The 25,726-nt window shown below is 40.1% G+C and overlaps 1 protein-coding gene across 1 annotated transcript in view; it reads left to right on the top strand.

The window, feature by feature from the left end:
- phlpp2 (PH domain and leucine rich repeat protein phosphatase 2) overlaps positions 1-25,665 on the top strand; it is a 33,634-nt gene extending 7,969 nt beyond the window's left edge. Inside the window, exons 4-19 of the mRNA XM_020714164.2 lie at positions 4,085-4,275; positions 5,039-5,164; positions 6,016-6,170; positions 7,673-7,819; positions 8,605-8,835; positions 10,106-10,308; positions 10,458-10,518; positions 15,558-15,653; positions 16,999-17,154; positions 18,244-18,444; positions 18,556-18,718; positions 18,814-18,944; positions 19,158-19,271; positions 20,145-20,339; positions 20,453-20,684; positions 20,818-25,665. Coding sequence (XP_020569823.1) covers positions 4,085-4,275; positions 5,039-5,164; positions 6,016-6,170; positions 7,673-7,819; positions 8,605-8,835; positions 10,106-10,308; positions 10,458-10,518; positions 15,558-15,653; positions 16,999-17,154; positions 18,244-18,444; positions 18,556-18,718; positions 18,814-18,944; positions 19,158-19,271; positions 20,145-20,339; positions 20,453-20,684; positions 20,818-22,098 — 3,683 coding nt within the window. The 3' untranslated portion in view covers positions 22,099-25,665. The remainder of the gene's footprint in view (positions 1-4,084; positions 4,276-5,038; positions 5,165-6,015; positions 6,171-7,672; positions 7,820-8,604; positions 8,836-10,105; positions 10,309-10,457; positions 10,519-15,557; positions 15,654-16,998; positions 17,155-18,243; positions 18,445-18,555; positions 18,719-18,813; positions 18,945-19,157; positions 19,272-20,144; positions 20,340-20,452; positions 20,685-20,817) is intronic.
- Positions 25,666-25,726: the final 61 nt, after the last annotated feature.

Raw genomic sequence — 25,726 nt, 5'->3', positions numbered from 1 at the left:
CTTTCTTAGTCCAAAGGAGATTTTGATTTGTGCAGCTTCACCTCTGTGACATGTTCAGCTGGAAACTAACTTATTAAAAAAACGTTAGCCTGCTTCTAGCCAGATCTTGCCTACTTCTCAGCTGTTACCAGAATCAAACAAAGAATTCTGTGCTCCAACACAAAAGACTGTTATATTACATATTTTGATCCTTTTTTTTGTTTTGTTTTTTACTGAGGAAACTACATTTTTGGGGGTTTTAGCAGCTACTGATTCTCAGAAAATGCAAAAGTGGTGTTTACCTTCAATAACATCTTAGATCAAGAATCAGCAGCAGTAATAACTGTGCACCTTTTATTAGTCTTCAATAAAGTCTTGGCAACAATTAATAATGATCTGCAGTAGCATGAGCTCCTTGCTGCCCTTTTAAAGGAAACAAGACAAGCATAGAAATTGTGTTTTTCCACATTGATCTTTACCCACCTTTTTTATTTAAAGTGGAAAAAGTGCCATGTGATTTTTAGTTCTTATCCCGTTGTTTTACTGCCTTTTTGTCTCACTTGAGCTGTCGTGTCTCAAAGTCCAGAGCAACAGGTGATGTTGTCAACTTTGTAACCATGCATCTGACACAAACACACCCTTCTGCTGTGGTGCACAGATGAAATGAAAATAAACACAAAAAGTGGGAGTAAAGATTTCAAGAGAGAAACCTTAATGTCAACAGCCACAAGGATCTGAGTTGCAGCTGCAGCACAGATGAAGCTGGCAGGAGGCCCTGCTCCTTGTCCTCCTGCCTGTGGGATCTTTTTCATCTTTGAGCTCAGAATCCTGAAGGTGCTGAGAGTTCACACCAACTCTATTGTCTGTCAGGCTGCCACATGCCATCATGTTCAAAACCAGCTGGATAGCATCAAACAATGATTACTTTGAGTGGGACTGATTTGCTAATTAAAGCTAAAATGAGATTTCTTTTAAAAAAAATAGGTGACAAAGTGCATAAAACTCAGAGTTACAATAATGTTGTCCTCACAGAAAGTAATCAACATGATTTGAATACCCAGTAGAGAGGGGAGCTACTTCTTGGATGTGAACCCTGAGAAACAGTCAGGAAAATTCTGCTCAGATCCAGGCTCCTATAGAACTGCCCTCAGCAGCAGAGCTCTGCAGAGAGACAACCAGCTCTCTGTCATTTACTGACAGCTCCCTGTAATGGGATGTTTCTGTGAAGGAGTTCTGTTTCTTCTTGAGTTTAACCCTGTACAGTTTTTCACATAGAGGTGATAATAAAATCTGGCCACCATCCAAACTGCCTAATTTCTGGGAACTTTTATGCAGTCTGTCCTTTTTTATTAATGTTAGATGATGTTGCTACATATTTATTTTGACTTAAAATAAAAGAAAAAGCTGCACATTTTTATATGTTATCTCTGTACTGAACTTGAATTTGCAGTCAAAAACAGTTTAGGGTTTTGGTTTGTAGCTGAACCTTCAGTGCATGCTAATGCAGTCCATGCAGTCGTGGGTGAGGCATAAGCTGTGGTGTGCAAGCAGGCGGGCAGGCAGGCAGGCAGGCAGGCAGGCAGGCAGGCAGGCGGGCAGGCGGGCAGGCGGGCAGGCGGGCAGGCGGGCAGGCGGGCAGGCGGGCAGGCGGGCAGGCAGGCAGGCAGGCAGGCAGGCAGGCAGGCCAGGCAAGCAGGCAGGCAGGCAAAGGCTGGCAGGAAGACCATGCATTTCTAAAGAAAACTATTTCACAAATAATTTGAAATTGGAAAAATAGCTGCACTTTAACTCGTAAAATAATCATTTGAATGTTTTGGTCTCTTATCAGTGTCTGGATGAATCTTTTTTTTTGACTAGCCCTTTAATAGCTTTCATCTACAAATCAGCGTTGCTCCACTTGCTGCTTATTCCAGAAATGCGCAAACACCTCAGTTAAAGTCAAAAGACAAGTGGTGGGATCTTAAATTATGCATGCAGACTTTTATTCAAGCGTATGTAAATGTAAACAACACCTTTCTGATCTAGCTGCTATGACTGCAGCAATTACATTTATGCAAAAAAGTGTTGAGGTAGATATTTTTGATCTCTTAAAATTTGGAAGCAACATGTTTCCTCAGTGGATCTTTGTGTTGAAATTATGTTTTTTTTAGATTTAGTTTTCTTATCGTTTTATTACTTTTTTTTCCATCTTTCTGTCTGTTCTCATGTCATCTAAAAAAAATGTTTGTGAGATGAAAGAGCAGCAAAGTTTGCCGTCCTGCAGTTTTTCTGATGTGTCATGTAAATTGAGAAGCCCTTACTTTTACTGTGATTTTTTATTTTTTATTTTACTAGATAAAGAGCACAAACTCATTTCAGATTAGGATGGTGGAGATAAGAAGTCACACGCTCCATCAGTTACTTTTCACATTGCTGTAAAAATGTTTCACACAGGCTTCTGGTTAGCTCAGGGCCTTCTGTGGCACCATCTCTTTAGAAAAGTGTTTTGCACAACATGTCGCTGCGTTGACAACCAAACCCAGACTGAGCCACCGGGAACGCTCAGCACTTCTTTTCTATTTACTGCTGGCAGGATGGGCTGATTTGGGTTCTTTGCAGAACAGTTAGAAGATGCAGAGGGCAGTATGCAGATTTACTTACTCTGTTTGGACTTTGATATTGTGAACAGAAAGTTTCCCTAGCAACTAACAGTTTTGCAGGCCTTGGGGTTTGCCTGTGTGTTTACTTTGGAACATGGCTTCTAAAGGCTGGGACTTTCAGTTGGGTGTTTTGAAAAAATAAAATTTTAGCAGATGACTGTAAGGTTTTGAAAAACAATTGGCATTTTCTCCCGTGTGTTTAGAATGTTTGTAGTTAACAGATTACATTTAGTTTTGTACAATAAAAAAAAGGTTTATAAAAAGGGTTATACAACTTTTAAATGTCACAGAAAAGGAGATTGGAAATATGCAAAACATGGACAAAACACAGCGTGAACATAGAGGGGAAAAAAAGTGGAAAATATTTCTGGTTTAAATAAAATCACAAGGCACAACATCGTAATGTGTTCATTTCAATAAAGGATTCAGTGTTTTAAAAGATTTTATTCAGAAAATTTTTCTTGACACATTAAAATGTCTGCAACAGGGATTTTTATTATGGATGAGACTCAAGGCTCTTGGGATTTAGATGTAAAAGAAAACTATTAGTCTGCTAAATGTAAGATTTACTCATTAACTTAAAATTGAGACGTTTCATAATATTTTTTTATGGATAATTATTGATTTTTTTTTCAATTTAAAGTACCACCTGTCATGCCTTGAAAACACCAGTATGGCTATCCAGGATTTGGGTCACCTTATATGGTCTTAACTGATTTCTAACCACAAGTTTGATCTTTCCTGTTGTGATAAGGGCACACCAATTCAGTAGATGCTACTGATCTGCCAGCCAGGCGGTTGACCTCATTAGGTTCTGCAGCAAAGACAAACACAAGAATGCTTTTGCTTAATTTGGACACCTCCGCCGAGAGAAAGAGGAGGTGGACTGAAAGGATGAGCTCGGCAGAAAGTGGGAGAGTGAGCAGATTTCCAGTAAGAGCCTCTGAGTGGGAGGAAGCATAACTGGGTTTTAAGGAACTGTACCAGCAGAGAAAGGGAGGTGGAGGCCCAGCCTCCTCAACTTATTTGACCTGCCATTTACCTGAGTGTGCTTGGTAGAGACAGGAGCTCTGCTGTTTGATGTGTCTCTGCTGCAGTGCACTCAGATGCCCGCTGTGCAAGCTGTGATAATTGGCTTGAGCAAAGTGAAGTTTTGGGACAAACATGAGTCATCCATCAGTACTGCTTACACTGTTAGGTCAGGAAAAACTGAAAGTGAAGTGAAGATTTTCTTGTTTTTCTGCAAAATCGAGGAGTTGGATAAAAAAACAATAACATAACATTGAGCAAAAGAGGCAGTTTTCATGATTCTATCATTAACGTTTTTACTACCTTCATTTTCTGGAACCACGTTTAGTCATTTGGCTTGAATTATTATTCATCTTCAATTTGGGAGGTGGTGGTTCTCTCTGATGCCTGTGGACCTGCACTGATCAGCGTGTGTGTTTGTATGAACCTTCTTCCAGAACGTCCAGTGAATGCGGACCAGCAGGAGCGAACCTTGCTGAAGGGTGTGTTCAGCGTGAGGAAAGGAAAAACACAGCTGCACAAGTGGGCAGAGCGGCAGGTTATCCTCTGTGGCACCTGTTTGATCGTGGCGTCTGTGAAAGACAGTCTGACTGGGAAGATGCACATCCTGCCTCTGGTGGGGGGAAAGGTGAGATTTCCCACCACAATTCCTAAATACATTTTTTCAAACTCCCTTTGGACAAATATAATGCTACTTTATTATCTCAAGAGAACACATCTTACCCCAAATCAGCATGTTATATTATACTGTACATGTATGAGTTTAGATGAGGGTCAACAACTGCAGGTCTAAGAGAACGTAGAAGCTCTAAAACAACATTTTATTATTTATCTATAAGATTGCACTGATTGATTTATATTTCTAAACCTTTATGTAAAACCAACTGTGTTTGATTATGAAAAACCTTTTCTACATATCTATTTATATAAATGGATCATAGGTGGAACTTTATTAATTCAATTATTACTGGTAATTCTTACTCAAAAAAGCTGAAAAAGTTTTTTTTTCTGGAAAAAAATATTCCTATAATAAACTATTAACTAAAATATTCAGCTCTTGTGTTTTATTGAAAAAATGTATTTTTTTCCCCCCACCAATTATTTGTATTTTATTGAGCTTAGTAAGGTTCCTCTCTTGAGATCACCTGAGTTACTGTTGGATGAGTTCAGAAGACAAATAAAAAGTGAAAATACGGTAATGCTGAGTCATAATAAAGACAATCCAGACCCATAAATGAATGTAGACACATTCAGTTTGGCTCACAGTTCAAACCTAACGATTGCTTCAAATGCTAGGCTCCTACCATATTTCAGAATATATTTTTGCACAAATTGTAGCAGGATAAATCTCCCGCTGTTTACCCTCCTTGATTTTCTGCTGATGCCTCCAGGTTGAGGAGGTAAAGCGGAGGCAGCACTGTCTGATGTTCAGCTCAGCCGGCTCACAGGCCCAGACTTACTTTGTCAACTTCGACTCACTCGCAGAGTACCAGCGATGGCATCGGCAGGCATCAAAAGTAAGCAAGAGATGAAGAGTGTGTCACAGTGTGTGTGCACATTATGCAATACATCTGCCGTGTTTTCTTTCGGCAGCTCTCTTGCTTCCAGCTGGCCCTGCTGGGCATGTGTGTGAGCTTCAGTGGTTTAATGTGTCTATGGCTGCCTGTCTCTGGGAATGCATCTGATCTGCCCCATGGAGGCATCGTCTCCACAGTGATGGATGTTAACTCGACAGATTCTCTATGCTGATAGTGCTCTTCCTGGAGGGAAATGACATAGCTGATTTTCTGGCAAAGCGGGTGTTGAAACGGGGTGTGGAGATAGATTTTCTGTTAGGAAGGACAGAAGTTAGGACAATTTTTGGGAGGTGTATAATGGAAGACTGGCAGAAACAATGGGAATGGGAGAGGAAAGGACAACATCTATTCAGTAAACAAGACAGAATAGGGAAATGTATGAAGCTTAGATCAAACATCAGAGATCAAAGGGGAGCAGAATTTCAATAGAGTTATTGGTTTTTTTGAGGAGAACTGAACTGTTGAGAAGATTAAAGTTTTTTTTAAGTACACTCCAAAACAGTAGGTGGCGGTATTGCACCTTGTCATTGGTGCCTCTCGCCTTTTAAACCAGAAGAAGACACAGAACTCTTATTACACAAACTTGTAAAAATACTTAAAATGTAAAACTTCTGAAATGTGTGAATTTGTTAAGTTGAGTTTTGGACTATAAATGTAACTTTTAATTATTCAATTAATTTTTTAAAGAACAACATAGTTTCTTTAAAGATGTAATATAGACCAAGCAAAAACAGCATAAATCATTTCAAGAATGAACTGTTCATCCCTCCTGTTGCTGTGTGTCTGTACAGGTAGTGTCTCAGACAGTAAGTGTGGTGGACCTGTCCTGCTACAGCCTGGAAACAGTGCCTGAATACCTGTTTTACTGTCAAGACATCACCCACCTTAACCTGCGGCACAACTTCATGAACCTACAGGGGTCTGGAGGCCTGCTCAACCTCCCCAGGTGACCTTGAGGAAGTTCATAGACTGTCAAACTTTGGATTTTTTGTAACCCTTGTGCTTTCTTAGATGACCCCACCCTTACATTGACGTGTTCTCCCTACCATGACAAAGGTGGATAAAGGTGGAAAGATTTCATGTTATCCATGGACACCAGTGAGGTTCACAAATAATTGAAGAAAAAAGGTTCAGCACACTGTCTAGTGGGTCTAGATGACCCAACTCCCAACGTTACAGTGCCAAGGATAGCACAAGGGTTAAACATGACAGAATTTGGGAATATTCCCCCAAGGTGCTTTGTAGCTGTCCTCCTTCAGTTGAGTTTGTTACAGTAAAACTTGAAAACAATGTAAAACTTTACTGGTATAAATCAATATAGTCTTAGTACTTTGTGTGACAGATAAAAAAACAATGGTTTTTTGGTTTATTGTGAAATCTATAACCAGCAGTATGTGGATGTTTTTTTTGCAATGCTTTTTTCTACCAGTGGAAAACCCCACTTTTTTTCTAAATCTACAGATTTTTATTTTCTTCACCTTGTCAGATTTCCAATCATAAAACTCTTTTTATCTGAGCACACATAGTATGTCCTGTTGCTCAGCACACAGGCAATGACTGATATCACATGGAAGAAAACAGCTCTTTTAAAAAAAATGTGATTTAGCTGCAAAATATTTCTGCACTGAACCAACAGAACACTATTAAATACACAGTAATGAATCATCTTGAAGCCCTTTCGTTTCTCTAGTTCTCTTGTCTTTATTATCATTGGTGGGCTGCTTGTTTGTGCATTCCTGCATTAATAAATACTTAACACACTAACATGTTAATGATGTTAAGAGCATTTATCTTTATTGGTGTCTTTCTATAAAGACACATTTCTGTAGTTCATTGTATTGGCACTAATGGTCTGTCCAGTAAATTAGAACACGTTTTTGTAGCCTGTAATATTTTTACCACATCAAACTTTTAGAATATACCAGTAGATAAAATGTAGTGTGAGATGTAATTTTCACAATCTGTGTCTTGAATTTCAAAAATTGCAGTTGCTGATAATGCTCAACAGTTCCTGGAAACACATGCTGCCACTACGAGAACATGCAGTCTTTAAGCAAAAGGACTTTAAACTTATCTGTTAAAAAGCAGATAAGTGAAATGTGTCTGATAAGTGAAACACTCTGTGCTATCCACTTCACTTTGCTTCTGTTTTAGTAGCTTTCTTCACCCAATCAGAGTCTGGGCTGCTTCTAACCCTGACGTTCATGCCAGATTATATGACTTTTCTATACGATACTATAATATTTTGTTATGATATCTGTGGCTTTTTTAAATGGAAGGATCATGATTAGGTGTTTCACAGAAATGTATGGGTACCACATTGTATTGGAGTCTACGCCCTGTAATGTGTTAGTCATTTGCCTACGCTGAATGGAACACAGCCTCCAAAAGCAGTAAAGCAGGCGCTTTTAGCATCCTTAAAGTCGTTTCTTTCTTTTCTGTTTCTAGGTTTTCCCAGCTAAAAAGCCTGAACTTGTCTCACAATCGTCTGGGTGTGTTCCCAGAGTGTGTGTGTGAAATCCTCACCTTAACTGAACTCAACCTGTCCTGTAATAAAATCCACACCATCCCGGAGCAGATCAGCAACCTTCAGAGGTTCGACGCACACCTACTCAATCCACCACATGTTTTTAGTCACAAGACAACAATTACCATGTGAATGAATTAAAGACCGACTTATTGTATGCCATTTAAAAAAACCCTGTGCTGTTTTCTAGAACATAGTTTCTGCAGAGCGGCAGTAGTTCATTAGAAATTGACCTCTGAGTTGTGGGTGGGATTGTTGGCCCCGATCAACCTCACCCCCCTTCCCCTCCCCATTGCGGAGCAAAGCAGGGGGCTTGTGCCTCACCCTGCATATGTTCAACGTCACAAAGAGTTCTTTTTCCAACTGCATTTTTTCCTCTGGACCTGATTCAGAACAATTTAATTAAAGAAATAACCAGAAATGCAGTTTTAATTTTAATTGTCTTTAAATATGTCCTCCATTTTCAGAAAAACATTTTAAAAACATGTTAAAAACTCAGTTTTTATACATCACAAGTGGTTGTAAGGAGTTATTAGAAACAGAAATATATTTTTTTCTGTAAAGCAATAGTGGCAAAAGTTTTTATTTTCGTTAAATAGATCAACGATTTAAGTTATTGAGCATTTTTTGTTAGAATATTTTGCAGATTTTCTGAAATTCCTTCCTTTCTAATCTACTTCCTTGTGTCTTATCAACTAGGGTTGTGATTGTCATTTTCAAACCAGAAGATGCATAACGCATAAAACTGAAATCATACAACGTTTTCAAATCTTAAATTCTGAGTGGTGCCAACTCTCACAAGACTTATTATGAGTTCTCTGGAATAAAAGATTATGTCCTTTTCACACTGCAGCCTGCAGACATTATCTTTGGATGGAAACCATCTCCAATCTCTGCCCAAAGAACTGGGTGACCTGTCTCAACTCAACAGCCTGGGGCTCTCCTTCAATGATTTCTCTCACATTCCAGCTGTGCTTGAGAGATTAAGTACAGTGGACAAGCTGGCCATGGCTGGGAACAGAGTGGAGAGTCTGGATTTATGTACACTGATTAGAATGAGCCATCTAAGAAACGTCGACCTCCGGGAAGTAATGTTCTCATTTCTCCCTGTCTCTTTTTTCTTTTTTACCCTTCTTTCTTACCCAGCCTTAGAGTTGCATGGCTAATACCGTATTTTCCGGACTATAAGTTGCCCTTTTTTTCATAGTTTGGCAAGGGGTGCGACTTATACTCCGCAGTGACTTATATTAGAAATAAATTGAAATAAATACATTGTTAACCCTCCTGTTATGTTCATTTGTGAGGAACAGAGATGATGTTCCTGGCTAAATTTGATGTATGAGGTGTGTTAAGTGTTAAGAGTAGGTTAAGTGACTCAGAGAATCAGCAAACCTTTTTTTACAGTAAGATCTTGAAGGCTAACAACATAATATTCTATTTTCCAATGATTTCATAGATTCAGAAATGCAATAAAAATGACAACTGTTTCTACAAATACAGGATGAAAACAGAGTATTAGTTGGCCAATGATGCTTCATGAAAAGAATAAATAAATATGAGAAAGAATTACTGTGAAATTATGAGATAAACAGTCTGCTATGATTGTGTCATATGAGGTTGTGAAAGTTATTAGTTCTTCGTCTCAGATTTTGTCAAATAAATTTCCGGTCAAAATGACCGGAAATTTCAAACTTATAGTCCAGTGCGACTTATCTGTGTTTTTTTTCTACTTTATAATGCATTTTTGGACTGGTGCGATTTATACTCCAGAGCGACTTATAGTCCGGAAAATACGGTATTTAGAGTATAAAACAAGTAAATGTAGCTTGTCAGCGACTCATGATAAGACATTAAAAGCCACGGATATAGAGTAGCTCAACCCTGTTTTCTCAGAAGTTCCTTTCAAACCTAAAAAAAGGACAAAGGTTTCAATTCGAGAAGCCAGATTTTTTCAGGACGATTGGCTTTTACAGTATTACGTAATTTAACATTTACATTCACACCTGGGATATAGCTGACTACAGTCATTCATGTTCCTTTGCTGAGAGAAACATCTGGGGAGCAGTGTGTTGATCAGAGCCACAGATGTCCCGTTCTTTTACTGTTTTTATTCTCCTGATCATCATACCCGTAACCCTTGCCACTTGCAACTGCATTGTAACTCAATATTTTTCTATGAAAAGATTTTTTAAAGTTTTTTTAAGATTAGCGATAAAATAACAGGTTTGATCTTGCCCGAGTGCTGCTAGAATATTTGCTTTTAATGATTCCCTTTGTCCCTTTATGACTTTCTCTACTTAATAATAATGCCTTGATTTTAATATTTAGTCCTCTGTCCCCCTTTTGAAATGCAGGTTGAATAGTCTTAGGTGGGTTAAAAGCGAAGCCCTAACAGGAATGAGTCAGGTGACCCTGCTGGACCTACGGGATAACCTCCTGGATTCGGCAGACCTGAGCTCCATGTGCAACCTGGAAACTCTGCACTGCCAAAGGAACCAGCTGGGAACGCTCACACTCAGCGGCTTCACACTGCGCACGCTTCACGCCAGCAGCAACCGTGAGTCCAACAGAGCATGACTGAGCTGCCGTGATTGCCTTAGTGAGCTTTTGTCTGATGGTTATGCTTCAAATGGAGCCAACATTGATCTCTAAAATGCGTGTAGAGGAAGTCCAGGTGTCTCATTGATGTTGTCTACTGTTCCACAGGCCTTACAACAGTCAACCTATATCCAGTCCCTAATCAGCTGACACACATGGACCTCTCACAGTGAGTTCTGTATCGCAACACGAATAGGCAGTTTTTTATTATGTTTAGTGGGATCTTCAAAACACCTTTGATCAGGTTTCACTTCACTTTGGATAAATATTAAAACCAGATAACTGAAATTAAATTGAAAAAAATAGTTGTGAGACTTTTGAACCAACAGACAAGCTCTGAGGAAGTGTTTGGTCTTGTAGGTGACGAAAGTCCGTGCAACACCTTGTAGCTTCAAAGGAATCTTGATGAGCTCTAGTTGTCTGGGTTTGCAGTGATGAGAGGCCAGACTGGCTGTCCTTTGATCATTTTTTTTGGTTTACGCCAAGATTCTTAGAGTTTTAAAATACATAAATGAATACACATCACTTTATTTCTATGTATTGTATTTATTTATGTGTTGCTTATTAAAATCAGTGAGAGCAAAGAACAATGCATTTAAGTAGAAAGAATTAGAGAATGCCAATGCACAGATGAGTGTTTGATATAGGCAGTTTCAGAATGAAAGTGTCCTTGTCATCCTTAAAATTAGATCTGAGTTTCACTTCAAGGGTTTTTGATGGTTGAGACACTCAGGAGTTGAAAGAACTATCAGTATTAACGGAAACATTTTAGGCATTTTTTTTTCTCAGGATGATGTAATTTCTTGGGTCATTTGATGAAACAACTCTGATATTTTGCAGTCAGAATAAATTCAACAGCAGTTTCCCAGCACTGAACTTTTTTTTTCCACACATCTTTTCACAGCAGCAGGTTTTACAACATGGAACGAGCTCTGACTGCACTTTAGATCAGTCCTGACTTGAGATTAGCAACTTTGCATTCTATATAGATAGATAGATAGATAGATAGATAGATAGATAGATAGATAGATAGATAGATAGATAGATAGATAGATAGATAGATAGATAGATAGATAGATAGATAGATAGATAGATAGATAGATGACTTTATTAATCCCACAATGGGGAAATTTCATTTCTGTGGCAGCAATACGACATTCAGAAATAATCTATATAATATAACATCAATAAAGGACATCACAAATGACATTTATATTAGATAATTAAAAATATTACTACAATTATTATGAAAAATTATTATCAAAAATGAGATTCTTATTAAATAAAGAAATAAATATTAAATAAATACAGCTGCAAAAGTGTAAAAAACATGCGGTCTGCAAAACATGTAAACTGTAAAAAAAACACATTACAAATTTTTTCAAAATACAGAAATAACTAATGAAGTTCACACCAAAAACAAAAACAAACAACTGTTCAGGAACAAAAAACAATTTAAAATTGAAAAACAACACCCCTGGGACCGTGGAGTGTCACTTTGACACGGTGTTGTCCAGTCTGATGGCTGTGGGGAGGAATGACCTGCGGTAGCGCTCCTTCTTACACTGAGGGTGCAACAGTCTTGTGCTGAAGGAGCTGGTCAGCGCCTCTACAGTTTTGTGCAGGGGGTGGGAGGGGTTCTCCATGATGGATGTCAGCTTAGCTAACATCCTCCTGTCCGCCACCTCCTCGATGGACTCAAGTGTGCAGTAGAGGGCTGCATTGGGATTGGGTCCCGCCGGGTCCCGCGTGACCCAACGCAAATCTCGCGGCATTGGGCGGTTTGAATTGTACTGCGGGCGGGAGCGGGCGGCAAAAAAAAAAAACTCTGCGGGATCAGTTTAGCCATGAATATCTCATGAATATATAATAGTGGACTACGTTAGGCTGTGCGGCTGTTGGAGTCTTATGTACTGAAGCTCCGTGAAGGCACCAGGTAGAGACGCCCAATGGCCACTTTCATCTAACCTGTTGTTGGGGGTGTGCAGCGCCCCGCCCCGCCTCTTAGAAATTGTGTTCTTTAAAGCCTGATACCGCGGTCGCGTATGGGCGGAGCTATCAGCTAAAGTTCTGGTCTGATCGCTGCATGGAGCGATGTGTGCATCAATGATGGTAGACACGAAGAATGTGGAGAGATCAGACTTATTATTTTAAAGAGTTCTGCTTGATAATCACGTTTCCATGTTTGAGTTCATAGAATCATCCCAGAGAAAGTCTCTGCTTCAACTCCCGCAGTGAAAGCTGCGTCTGAATCTGACGCCGTGTTTTCATCTCTCTGACAGAGTTTGAAGCCAAAGCCCCTCCCCCGCCTCTTTACCTGCTTTTCCTCTCTACCTGTTTACCTGTTCACATCTTCTGCAGCTTAGAGTTATTTTCCCCGCGCTCCCAGTGTATTCTACACAGAGAGCGCAAAATACGGTCATAGCAGGTTAACACGTTAGTCGGAACGCTCTAGCGCAACAGAAGGATGAAAGAGCTGTCAATCTATCTGGCAACACTGCGCGGGATAAGGAAGAAGCAGAGGTTTCCTGACAGGGACATGATGTCAGTTGATGAAGCAGAAAAGAACCTCAAACGAGGTTCATCGTGTTCAGATCTGCGTGCCAATGCCCCACTGAGGCGCAAAACAGCAAAAACGGGAAAAGGCTGAAGCTAAAAAAAAAAAAAGTATTTTTCCGTCAGGAAAAAAATAATTCATAGATTTTCAGCTCTGTTGAACCATTACAATGTTTTTCTTCCTGCAAATGACTTTGACCTGCATCTTTCCCAGCTGGTTCAGCGCGCTTCAGGCCATCTGTCTGCGCGCGGACACACGCACACTTTTTTTACCGAACAGGATTTGTGAAAATATATTTAATGATTATGTTGCACATTACACAAAAGAGGAATGCATGAAAAGATGAGACTGGAGGAGGGACATGAATCTCTTTGATAATATCAATAAAAATACGTGTTTTTTTTCCTGCGGGACGGGAGACGATACAAAATCAATGCATCTCTATTACTGTGCGGGACTAAATTCTATGAGTTTTGCGGGTGCGGGCGGGAGTGGACATACATATTGCGGGTGCGGGCGGGAGTGTAACGCATACGTTGCGGGAGCGGGCGGGATTGGTCAGAAATTTGGCGGGTGCGGGCGGGAGCGGGATGAAGAAAATAGTCCCGCGCAGGGCTCTAGTGTGCAGCCCAGGACAGAGCCGGCCTTCTTAACCAGTTTGTTAAGCCTCTTCAAGTCTCTGCCTGCACTGCCCCCCGCCCAGCACACAACTCCATAAAGGACCACTGAGGCCACCACAGTGTCGTAAAAGGTCCTCAGCAGCTGTCTGCACACGCCAAAGGACCTCAGTCTCCTCAGCAGGTGAAGGCGACTCTGGCCCCTCCTGTACAGAGCATCCGTGTTGTTGGACCAGTCCAGTCTGTTGTTCAGGTGAACACCCAGATATTTAAATGTGTCCACGACCTCAATGTCTGAACCCTGGATGTTCACCGGTGACTGTGATGGTGAGGACCTCTTGAAGTCCAGTATCAGCTCCTTTGTCTTGCTGGTGTTAAGCAGCAGGTGGTTAACTTCACACCAGCTAACAAAGTCAGTGATGACCCCCCTGTACTCCTGCTCATCCCCCCCTGATACACAGCCCACAATGGCACTGTCATCTGAGAACTTCTGCAGATGACAGTGGTGGGAGTCGTAGGTGAAGTCTGATGTGTACAGGGTAAACAGGAATGGGGAGAGCACAGTCCCTTGAGGTGCCCCCGTGCTGCAGACCACCACATCAGACACACAGTCACGCAGCCTCACAAACTGTGGCCTGTCTGTGAGGAAGTTGATGGTCCAAGCAACCAGATGTTGGTCCACACCTGCAACCTCCAGCTTCCTCCTCAGCAGTGATGGCTGAATTGTGTTGAAAGCACTGGAGAAATCAAAAAACATGACTCTCACAGTGCTCCCAGGGGCCTCCAGGTGAGACAGGGCCCGATGCTGCAGGTAGATGATGGCGTCATCCACCCCGATGCCTGGTCGATATGCAAACTGCAGCGGGTCCAGTGCTGAGCTCACCTGAGTGGGGAGATGGCTGAGGATGATCCTCTCCATAGCCTTCATCAGGTGGGAAGTCAAGGCGACAGGTCTGAAGTGGTTCGGTTCCGTAGGACGAGGTACCTTTGGAACCGGAACCAGGCAGAAAGTCCTCCAGAGGACTGGTACCTTCTCCAGTCTGAGGCTCATATTAAATATGAACAGCATCACCACACAGAGCTGGTCTGCACACTCCCTAAGGAGCCTGGAGGTGATGCTGTCAGGGCCTGTTGCCTTCCTGGCCTTTGTTCTCCTTAACTCCATCCTAACCTGATTCAGGGTGAGGCAGAGGGGGGTTGGAGGATGGGTGGGCGATGGCTGGTCTGGTGCTGTGAGTCGTTGGGGGGGTCCCTTTGCTTCTGTTGGAAGAAGGGGAGAGTGGACTGTTTGGTGCTGAGGTGGTAACAGCTGCAGCTGGGAGGAGACGCCTGAGCTGGAAAGGTGTGAAGAGGGGGCCGTGTGGGTGGAGACTGGGGGCTGGGCAGAATCAAATCTGTTAAAGAACAGGTTCAGTTCATTTGCCCAGGCTTGGTCACCTGTGACCTGGCGACCATTTCCAGCCTCAGCATGTCCTGAGATGTGTTTTAGACCCCTCCACACATCACGGATGTTGTTCTGTTATATATATAGGTATATATATAGCTACAACTTTAAGTACCCTCAAAGACCATTTCAGTGAAATTAAGCTGGGACCACCTTTTTTCATGAGTAACTATTTAAAGAACAACTCTGATGAAAGTTATGTTTTTCTTAACATTTTTTATAGCACTTTTTTTCACAATGGAGGACATATATAAAGAAAATAACCTTAAATTGCATTTCTGAGTATTTCCTTACACAAGTAGTGAATCAAGATCAGTCATAAAATACTGTTGAAAACAGTTTGTAGCAATGACGTATGTGCTATGTAGGTTTTGATGAAGGTTTTTTTACTCTGGCTAAAAGCGGCATAATCATTCTGCCGATTATGCCGCATATTCTGCTTGCAGATAATGTTTATGCACAAGCACAGAGTTTGATGAATTCTGAGCTATACTGTTAGAAACAGATTCTGTTTTCTGTTTTGTTTTAGTATCTCTAGCTGTTTTACTCTGTTTGATTCTGTATTTTCTGTGTGACCATGCATGAGACAGGAACCTCTTGGAATACCTTCCAGACTGGATATGTGACTGCAGAAAAATTGAGGTGCTGGACATAACGCACAACCTCCTGTCTGAACTTCCTTCCAGGTGAGGGGGCTCTTTCTTTGTCTTTAATTTGTAACTTTTTCTTTCCAAACTATGGCTCTCCTTTGCATCCCTGAAGTGTTCAACATCTATCTATCTATCTATCTATCTATCTATCTATCTATCTATCTATCTATCTATCTATCTATCTATCTATCTATCTATCTATCTATCTATCTATCTATCTATCTATCTATCTATCTATCTATCTATCTATCTATCTATCTATCTATCTATCTATCTATCTATCTATCTATCTATCTATCTATCTATCTATCTGTCTCTCTCTCTCTCTCTCTCTCTATCTCTCTATCTCTCTATCTCTCTCTATCTCTATCTATCTCTATCTATCTCTCTATCTCTCTCTATCTCTATCTATCTCTATCTATCTCTCTCCAAGTACTCCAGCTTCCTCCAAGTCCAAGGTGTCCCCTGCATTGTCCAACAGACCGGGTTAAGCTCCGGCAGCCCTGTGACCCCGTAAGGGAGGGGTGCCAAACTCATTTTCACCGATGGCCACATCAGCATAGTGGTTGTCCTGAAAGGGCGAGATATAACTTATACATGTAACTAAATGTAATGAAAAATAAATGTAACTACTCTTTAATGTTAAATAACTCATTTATTTATATATTTTTACTTTTTAAAGTGACAATTGCAGTTGCATAGAAAGCATGTTTGCTTGTTACTCTAGCATGAATCCTTTTACATTTGATTCTGTCAGGTTGGGTAATGTGGACAGTGTTTAAGTCTTAATGTATAGCTGCCCAATCAGATATTTCAAGTCCAATTCCCCCTAGATTGGAATATATACACACCAATTTTTATTTTTTATTTTAAGTAATTAAAAACTCTTATGTTCTGCGGGCCACATAAAATGACATGGTGGGCCACATTTGGCCCGCGGGCCTTGAGTTTGACACATGTGCCCCAAGGGATAAAACGGGTTCAGAAAATTCATGATGGGTGGAAGATTAGATAAAAAGATAATTTGTAATTTTGTGTTAGTAGTTAAATATGTGAAGCTGATTTGTAGTTTTTTTGAGTAATTTATATTCTGATTGTAAAAATTCGGATCTAGGTCAGTATTGAGAATTTCGTTGTTTGTTAAAATAATTTTTTAAGCTATTTTTATTCTCTTTAATGTCCCCTTCCCTGTTTTTCATCCACATTTAACCCCTTGGTCAAAATTAGTGACCAACAGGGAACAGGGTAGTAGTAGTGTGATCAAACAGGAAATTCACAGATGGTCGGTCTGCGTGTGCCAATGACTTTCTTTGTCTATTTGTACAGAAGTCAGCATTGTATCCTCCTAATTTTTGTCTTTTACTCTTGTGGCCTAAAACAGACTGTTTAACAGCTTGAGCTTGAGGAGGCTGCTAACGGGCAACAATCGTTTGCAGAGACTGCCTGACCTACTTGACCATGTTCCTTTGGAAGCCCTAGACCTCCAGCATAACAGGCTAAAAGAGCTTCCTGAGAGTCTTTTCTGCAAGGCCTTAAAGTGAGTCTTTTTTATTTATGAAGTTATTTGAAGTCGTTATTTTGTTTTTTTCTTCGCTTCAAAAGGCTTGCTGGCAGTAAGTCTCCTTTGATTTTGCTCTAAATCATAAGGTGGAAACTGGATGGTCACGATCAATGGAGCATAGCAGGCCATAACTTTACATAATTTCCTCACTTATTGCCTTTGTGGTGAATCATTCATCACCCATTAGCTGCTGGAAGGCTCTACTGCACTTTTAATGCAAGGATCTAACTGCAGGGACGTCCCTATGGAAATGGATTACCTGACATGTGTTGTAAAGGCTGTATGACACAAAAGAGAGCCGTTCTGTTTGATTAAAAAAACACTGACGGACACTAAACTCATGAAAAGTACTTTTAAATTATTTATAATCAGTGTATGGGACATAAAGACCTCTGGGCCTTAAGATGTTAACAATCCCTGTGGAGTTTACAGAGTGTCAATGAAAACTGCTTGAATGCCAAGTAGCAGGCAGAAGAGATAACATCAGCTATTTTAGAAATTAAAAACTTTCAATCTGATAAGTTGACTTTGTTTTTCTTCCCTTCTATGGTTTGCTATTTAATCAATCAACCATTAAAGCAAATATAGATTTTCTGTTAAGTTTAGTTTTATCTACAAATGAAAATAATAAGCACATTTGAAACCCTTAAGGCCTTTAGTTTTTCTTTTAAGATTATTTTTTTGGCATTGGTTTGAACTTGAACCGTTAATAAACATTTCAAGTTATTAAAAAAATATCAATGTATTTGATGTTTTTAATTAAAGTCATTCTGTTTCAGTTACATTTGACAACACATTTAAAAATGTTTTTTTCCCCAGCATTTTATTCCATCGTCCTGCTAAAGTGCTTTAACAACAGTGAATGAGCCCAATAACTAGGGTGTTACGATTGATTTCAACAGTCGATTCATATTATCACTTATGGTTGCCAAAATGATTTATAATTAATATTGGTTCAATCTGATTCACCAGGTTTAGGTCCACTAGGTTCATTAGGTTTTAATATGTTGGGTGACTACAAACTTAATGAATACATTTATTCCCTTTCTTTGTCTTTTGCTGCAGTCTAAAATTTCTAAACGCATCAGCCAATGCCCTGGAGAGTATTCCTCCTAGCAGCCAATCAGAGGAGAACCTCAGCACACTTCAGGAACTCTACCTGTCAGGTAACAACCTGAACGAGAACTGTGCCGCCCTGCTGGTTGGACACCGTAACCTTCATGTCCTTCATATGGCCTACAACCAACTTCTCTCATTTCCTGCCAGGTGAGTCACTGCTCAGTATGAGAGAATTTAAATAAATAAAGCTGTTCTGATGGATCAATTTCTGAGATTTACCTCTTCACTCACTTATTTGCTTTAATCTATTCTTTCCAGCAAGCTGAGTAAGCTGGAACTGTTGGAGGAGCTAAATCTAAGTGGCAACAAACTAAAGAGTATCCCTTCCACCGTGTCTAGTTGTAAGAGACTGCACACCCTCATAGCACACTCGAATCATTTAACTGTCTTCCCAGAGATCCTCAGTCTTCCTGAGATCAAGGTCAGCCTTGTTTCATCTACGTAAACTAACCTATGGGAACAGTATCTATGATGGTCTCCAGCACACCCAGCTCACATTTGCCTTTTTGTGTGCAGCTTGTAGATCTAAGCTGCAATGAGCTGACTGAGATCCAGCTCGCTGAATCCCTGCCTGCAACCCTGCAAGAGCTGGATCTGACGGGAAACAGCAACCTCATTTTAGAGCACAAAACCCTCAACCTCTTCAGGTGAGTAACCCAGCCTGGTTCTAATACTCACAAATATGTGTATAAAAAATAACAAACAAAAAAACATAATTAATAACTAATATACGAAAAATATGCAGAAAAGACATTCTGACACCAAATTGATCTAAATGTGTTGTACGATGATAGTGTGCTTCCTCAGGCTCTCAGTGCATGGAGTCTAGATGTTGTCATGCAATATGTTTTTTTTTCCAGTCACATCACTACCTTAAAATTAGACCAGAAATGCGTTGCGACACTCGGAGATTCGCTCAGCTCCTCCTGTCCGTGGAGCCATGGTTACTCTGAAATGACCGGTCAAAGGAACAAGTGTGTACTGCTTTTTTCTTCTATTTATTTATGGTCAAAAGCATTTACATTTATCTGAACCTATCTCATTCACCTCAAATTTTCAATAGATTCTGTCGCCTCTTCCTACTGTATTTTTTAAACTGCTTTGTACGAATTATCTCCCACTGTTGGAATATATTCTCCCGTGATTACACTTTTTCTGGAAACATGTATAGTTTGTTAACAAAGTACTCTTTTTGGTTGCACATAGAGCTGTAAATATACTACTCCTTACAAGTACAGATGCGACACACATGGACTTATCTTTTTATTCAGCAAAGATATGGCCAGTAATATTTTGAGGCAAATTCTGCTATATTTTTGTTTCTGTTTTCAAAGTATATTGTCTTGGAAAAATAAACTGCATCCACTGCTTCCTGGTACTGTTTTAAAACAGAAATAAACGACTGCTACTTTTCACAACCAAATACACACATCAAGTATTTTGATTAATCCAAGAACTGAAGGTGTTACTCCTAAGCATCCAAGAAAACATGCTGAATATCATCAGCATAAAACTGGGACAACTAATTCTGCTGTGTGCTGCTGTACTGCCCCCTGTGGGTTGCTCAGTTTATCTCAGTGCATGATTACCTGACAATAATGAATGTCTTTAGAAAAAAATATGCCAGTTCAAATCAAGGTCAAATTTGTGGGTTAATACAACAAAAACTGTTATCATTTTCGAAAACATGGCAAATAAAGCTTTTGGACTTTAAGACCACATTTACTGTAAATCTATAAATATGCAGTGGGATACTTTGCTAAATAAATAGAGTATCCTCTTAACACTTATCAGTTGGCAGAACTCTGTTCTTATTGTTTTTGATGATGGGGATGTTTTTGGGGCAGGTTATGTGTGTCTGTGTTGGCTGTCGATCGCTTTGGAGACGGCGTGGAAGCATGCTATGGTATCTTCGACGGTGATCGCAATGAAGAAGTGCCTCGGCTGTTGCAGTGCACTATGGGAGATGTACTGTGTGAAGAACTGCAGCACTCCAGCATTGACAGTGTGTACATGTGTAACACCTTCCTCACCTCACACAGGTAACAAAGATTCATTGAGTTTTGGATTCTAAGCACACAATGTCACAACACTGGTCTTTCTTTTCAAATTGTGACTGCAATAGCCGCTGAGTTTTTGGCTCTTGTTCTGACAGGAAACTTGGTATGGCTGGGCAGAAACTTGGTGCTTCTGCATTGCTGTGCTACATTCATCATGAAGCCACAGACTCTGGAGGCTACCTTGGCCTTACTGTGGCCAACGTTGGCACCTGCCAGGCTGTTCTGTGCCGCAACGGACGACCTGTTCAGCTCTCAAAGGTCTACAGCTTAGAGAGCTGCCACGAAGAGATGGAAAGGGTGAAACTCCACAAGGCCATAATAACAGAGGTAATGTACAGAATTTTAGTACATTTCTCTCAAATCTTGGTTATCATCTGCAGCTTCTCAATTAGAGTTAGCAAGTAGCTTCATATTCTTTGGGGGCTTTATACTAATCTGCAGATTTAATGGCATTTTATAGGACAACAAAGTGAGTGGAGTCACATGCTGCTCTCGTCTGTTGGGCTGCTCCTACCTGTCTCCTTGGGTGCTTCCGAAGCCGTGGGTGCACACCGAGTCCCTCTGTCCGCAGGATGAGTTTTTGATCCTGGGGAATCGGGCCTTGTTTGAACGAGTGTCCTACCAGGAAGCCGTGTGCACTGTGCAGGCTGTGCGAGATCCACAGACTGCTGCCAAAAAGCTGTGCTCACTTGCCCAGAGTTATGGTTGCAAGGACAACATTGGAGCCGTGGTGGTGTCCCTTCAGATAGGGGAGGATAGCTGCACTTGTGAGGCTCCGGTGTCAACCACTGAACCACGATTAACACCCCCAGCCCCTGTGCTCTCTTCTGTGACTCCAACCCCCAATGATCAAGCCAGCCTCTCCTCCAGCAGTGGTGTTGTCACTGAGTTTAGCAGTGAAACATCAGCCTCAGAGGTGGGGAGTGAGGCGGGGTCCACCGCCTCAGATGAAAACCCTTCCTCTGTCCCAGGATCCCGTCCAGAAAGGCGCTGCAGCCTGCACCCCTCTTCTGCACTGTGTGGCATCATGGTACCGGGCTCAGCAGGGACAGGAACCCATCCAGGAATATTCCAGCGGCAACCAACTTCTACTATGTTTTCAAGTAAGCAATCTGACAATGGCTTGGACAGTGATGATGAAGGTCCACTTGAGGGCGTCATGTCCAATGGTAGCAAGTTAGAAGTGGAGGTGGATATTCACTGCTGTGCTTTCCAACTTCGGTCAGGGGCCCCTGAGAGTCCCAAGAACTCGGTCCTTAAAAAACATTGCTCTGACTATCAAAATGGCAAAATGCCCCAAAAAAACAATGTGGTGGTTTCTGCTACAAACGGCTGCTTGCTGGCTGTATGTGGACGAGAGATTGCAGAACTTAAGAAGTCTCCTTCCACCTCCAGCCTGTTTGGGAAAAAGCTGTCCAATGGCTCTGTAGTGGCCCCAGAGGACAGTCACAACCTCATCGAGGTGGCTCTGGAGGTGCCTAAGAAAAAGTCTGGCTACTTTACAGCCCCAGCACAGCAGGACCCGGAGGACCAATTGATTGTGCCTCCTAGTCTGGAGCAGGAAGTCAGAGAGCAGCTAAAAGGCCAGAGCACTCAAGTGTCAGGTCTGTCTGCGCCATCAACACCCACGTCCTTAAAAGACCCCGTGTGGGATCATCCACACCCACCAACACTTGCCTCCAGCCTGGTCCCAGGCCCAGCTCCCATCCTGCAGCAGGAGGTCTACGATACTGCCCTCTAGAGCAAAGCAGATTCATTGACTCACATGTATTTTTCTCACATGTGCAATGTTTCAAATTAAGTTGCCATACAATTATTTTGTGAGCGGGACTTTGATAATCACCTAATGACACTGTGCCATTACTGAGAAACAAAAAGGGGGTATTCCAGAGGATTGTGATGACACAAGGATTACAGTTCATAAAACAGAGTGTGAGATGATGGCTGGGAGTCGCACAGAAAAAGAAGAACAACCTGAAATGGAATACCTCGTGTGCTTGAACACATCAACAGCATTCCCCTTTACATGGAAGATAAAACAAACTGAAGGCTGCTTAAGAAGTGCGGATCAAATTGCTTCTCCGGGGGGGCTCCGTGGTCTCTCAGGTCCTGGAAAGAAGCACCATGACTGAAACTTGAAAAGTGCCTACTACAGATGATGCAGCCAAGTGCTCCATAATGAAAACTGTGCTTTGGGACACGAGTTTGTTATTGCATTTGAAGGAGGGGCAGTGTCTCTAAGAGACTAGCTCTGGCATAGATTCTCCTCTCCTCCTCCACCAAAGTCCCCTTGAAGAAAAAGAAACAATAAAAGTGTCACAGACCTTAAAGATGTGAAACTACATTTACATTGCTACACATTTTATAGTTTAATTTTTTAAATCCCACATAATATGTATGAAATCTATTATACAGAATAAATCTGCACTTTGCAAGGCAGCATACACTCTCAACTGTTTGATGCACATGACCAAATATTCCCTTAAAATCTGCTTTCTTTGGAAAAATCAAAGCAAATGAGTTGACTTATTAGAGAATAGAAATCTGAAGGCCCTAAAGTTGCCACTCTATGTCAGTAATTCGAACAAAAAAAGACATAGTCATAAATAATAGTCATGACGTCATTCTGTGACATATTTTTGTGAACTGTTAAGAAGTATCTAGATTTGCACATTTTATGACACTTTCGGGGCTGCTAACCTTTTTAATTTGTTATCATGAGTTTGTGTTACATGTTTTGTTTAAATGTATCCATGGTACATGTATGGTACAATCATTTAAAATTCTCTTTTTTTTCATTTGTTTGTTTGTTATTACCTGTAAGTGGCAGAGATTTGGGACATGTACAGACATTGGAGCGCATGACCCCCTGTCTGCCAAAAAAAAAAAAAAAAAATGGTAAGTAACAAGTAAATTAGAGTGAAACACTGATGAAGCCACTGGGATGAATGCTGTATCATCTAAGGAAGAAGATTTTAAGTCCAGAGGCCATGACTCAACTTTAGGACACTTAGGAATTAATAAGCAATCATTCTAGCAAATGAAAAGTATAAAAAAATATATCAGATCTTTCTGTAAACATTAGTTGATGCTTTATAAATTATGTATTATTTTCTTTTTTAAAGAAGGACTTAAGGCATGGATGATTTAGCCTGGAAGTTTCAGTTAATCCAGCCTGGACCCTCCCCACTCTGAGCCATTGGAGGAAGCAGCACTGTTGGACTGTCAAAGTTGAGTCATGTCAGTGATATTAAACTTTTATTTTTGGTAGCCTCCCTCAGCCCTGTAGTATTACTCTTTTGGGGATTCTACTGCTAATGCATTGCTGGACCTTCCTTCGCGCCTTAAACTACTTTGAATCGTCCCATTTATGTCCTGTTTGTGGGTGAGATCTTTGGCTCTGTGGGTATTTTCTTTTAGCTCCATGTGAAGGAGGAAGAAATCAATGCTGAGGCCTTACCTTTTTGTTGTCTCTGCCACTTGAAATGATGAAACACTGTTCAAGGCACTTTTACAAAGAAAACAGATTACTAGACTAAATTATTTTATTAAGTGGACATGCTGATCACTTTATTGTGCAAAGATGTCCAAGTGATGATGAAAAAGGGAAACGTTTCAAACTATTTAATGACGATGGATTTGCTGGTAGGCGAAAATGTGCTTTTTTCACAAAGTAATTATTTTTTGCTCCCAAGTTTCTTTATGTTTTACACGCACATTTATAGTAAAATATCAAAACATCTGTTCAAAAAATGCTTTGCATCTACTACAAACCTTTTAACTCTTTCTTCTTTGTGACATCAGTTTTAAAATTCCCTTTTTGCAGTAAACAAAAAATGTAATCCCAAAACATGACTTGCACATTGGTTTTTCAACTATTTTTATTCTAAGTTATCAAAACATATAAAAATTCTTTCTTGGAATTTTTATTTTTGCATTATAATAATAGATTTGCCTCAAGTCACTTTATCATCCACTGCTTGTGATACCAATCACATTAGACTGTATGGCTCTGACTGCCAAAATCAGAACTATAATATCTGCACTTTCACTTAATAACATTTTTAATTTTTTAGCAAAAGTGACTCATTTTTGGTGAGACGTTCAATTTAATTAATAATTTCCTATAAGACAATTGCAGAACCTTGAGAAAGTTTATAGTAAAAACATAAAAAAATACATCTAAATGTAAACCAGAGTGTCTTTTTTCACCCTAATTTAAATAGTTCTCTGAAAAATGAAAACAGATTTATGTGAGTATGTATAATAGACATAGCTGGGGCTTTTATAGTTTTTTAATTTCCTTTTTCCTATTCATTCTGAAACTTTTGTTTGTTGTTGTCCATCATTTGGTGAACAGGGACTTTATGCAAACTGTATACCCAAACTGAGTGCTGGGGTGTGAATCCGTCTGCATTTTCTGAAGACTTTCCCTTTAACTTTGTAGAGTGTTTGTGTGGAGGCAATGAGTCCCTCTATTCACCAAAATAGATCAAAGGATGATCCATTTAGGAGTTTTTACAGTTTTCTTTTTTCCCTTTGAACACGGCAAGCTATTTGTCCAAGTATATTCCAAAGTGTCTATGTTTGTGAATAGTTGAAAGCTTTAGCACCCACACAAAATTGGTGTATGCATGCTTGTGTGAACAACTGGCCGACTGTAAATCTGTGTGAAAGTGCAAATGATGAAAGATGCTCCGGTTAGTAAATATGTGACCAAAGCAGCCATTGTTTAATGCCACCATTCATTTTTGTATATTATTTTTTACAAAATGCTTTATTTTTCTTTTCCTTTTATGCCAAGAAGCTGATGTTTATTTTTGTAAATCAATGTATTGTGCACATTTCAAATGCTCTCCTAACATAAGTTCCATCATCTTTAAAAATGATGGAGATTCTACAGAAAACTTGTCATTGAAATAGTGAAAGTGTAAATGTAAATGTTGTTCAATGTCAAAGCATGTCTGAAATATAGGTGAACATTAAGATACAGTCAACATAACAAATGTGATTTATTTGTACACAACTGAGCATATCAATGGTCTCTGTTTCTTTTCTAGCATGCAGATTGCCTCTGAAAACTACATTTAGTACTTGTAAGATTTGTTATTTATTATTTGAACTCATAGTCGGCACCTTTGCTATTTGCCAAACAGAATCATACGCCTCAGACCTTACTCAGAAGTGAATACTGGATGTTCATTTACTTTACATTTTTTGTTCATTCTAAAGCCAAGTAGCAATAAAACTTTGACATTGTAGTCACCAAGTTAATTATTTCATTCAATAAATGCAATCATCACCTTTACTTTCTCTTAATGTCTGCTGAATAAATGATGTCAAGATTTTTTTCCTGTTAGTTCAATATT

Source organism: Oryzias latipes, chromosome 3, assembly GCF_002234675.1.
Source record: "Oryzias latipes chromosome 3, ASM223467v1".
NCBI lineage: Eukaryota > Metazoa > Chordata > Actinopteri > Beloniformes > Adrianichthyidae > Oryzias > Oryzias latipes.
The sequence above is the reverse complement of the archived record's forward strand: the minus strand, read 5'-3'. Positions and strand labels throughout refer to the sequence as shown.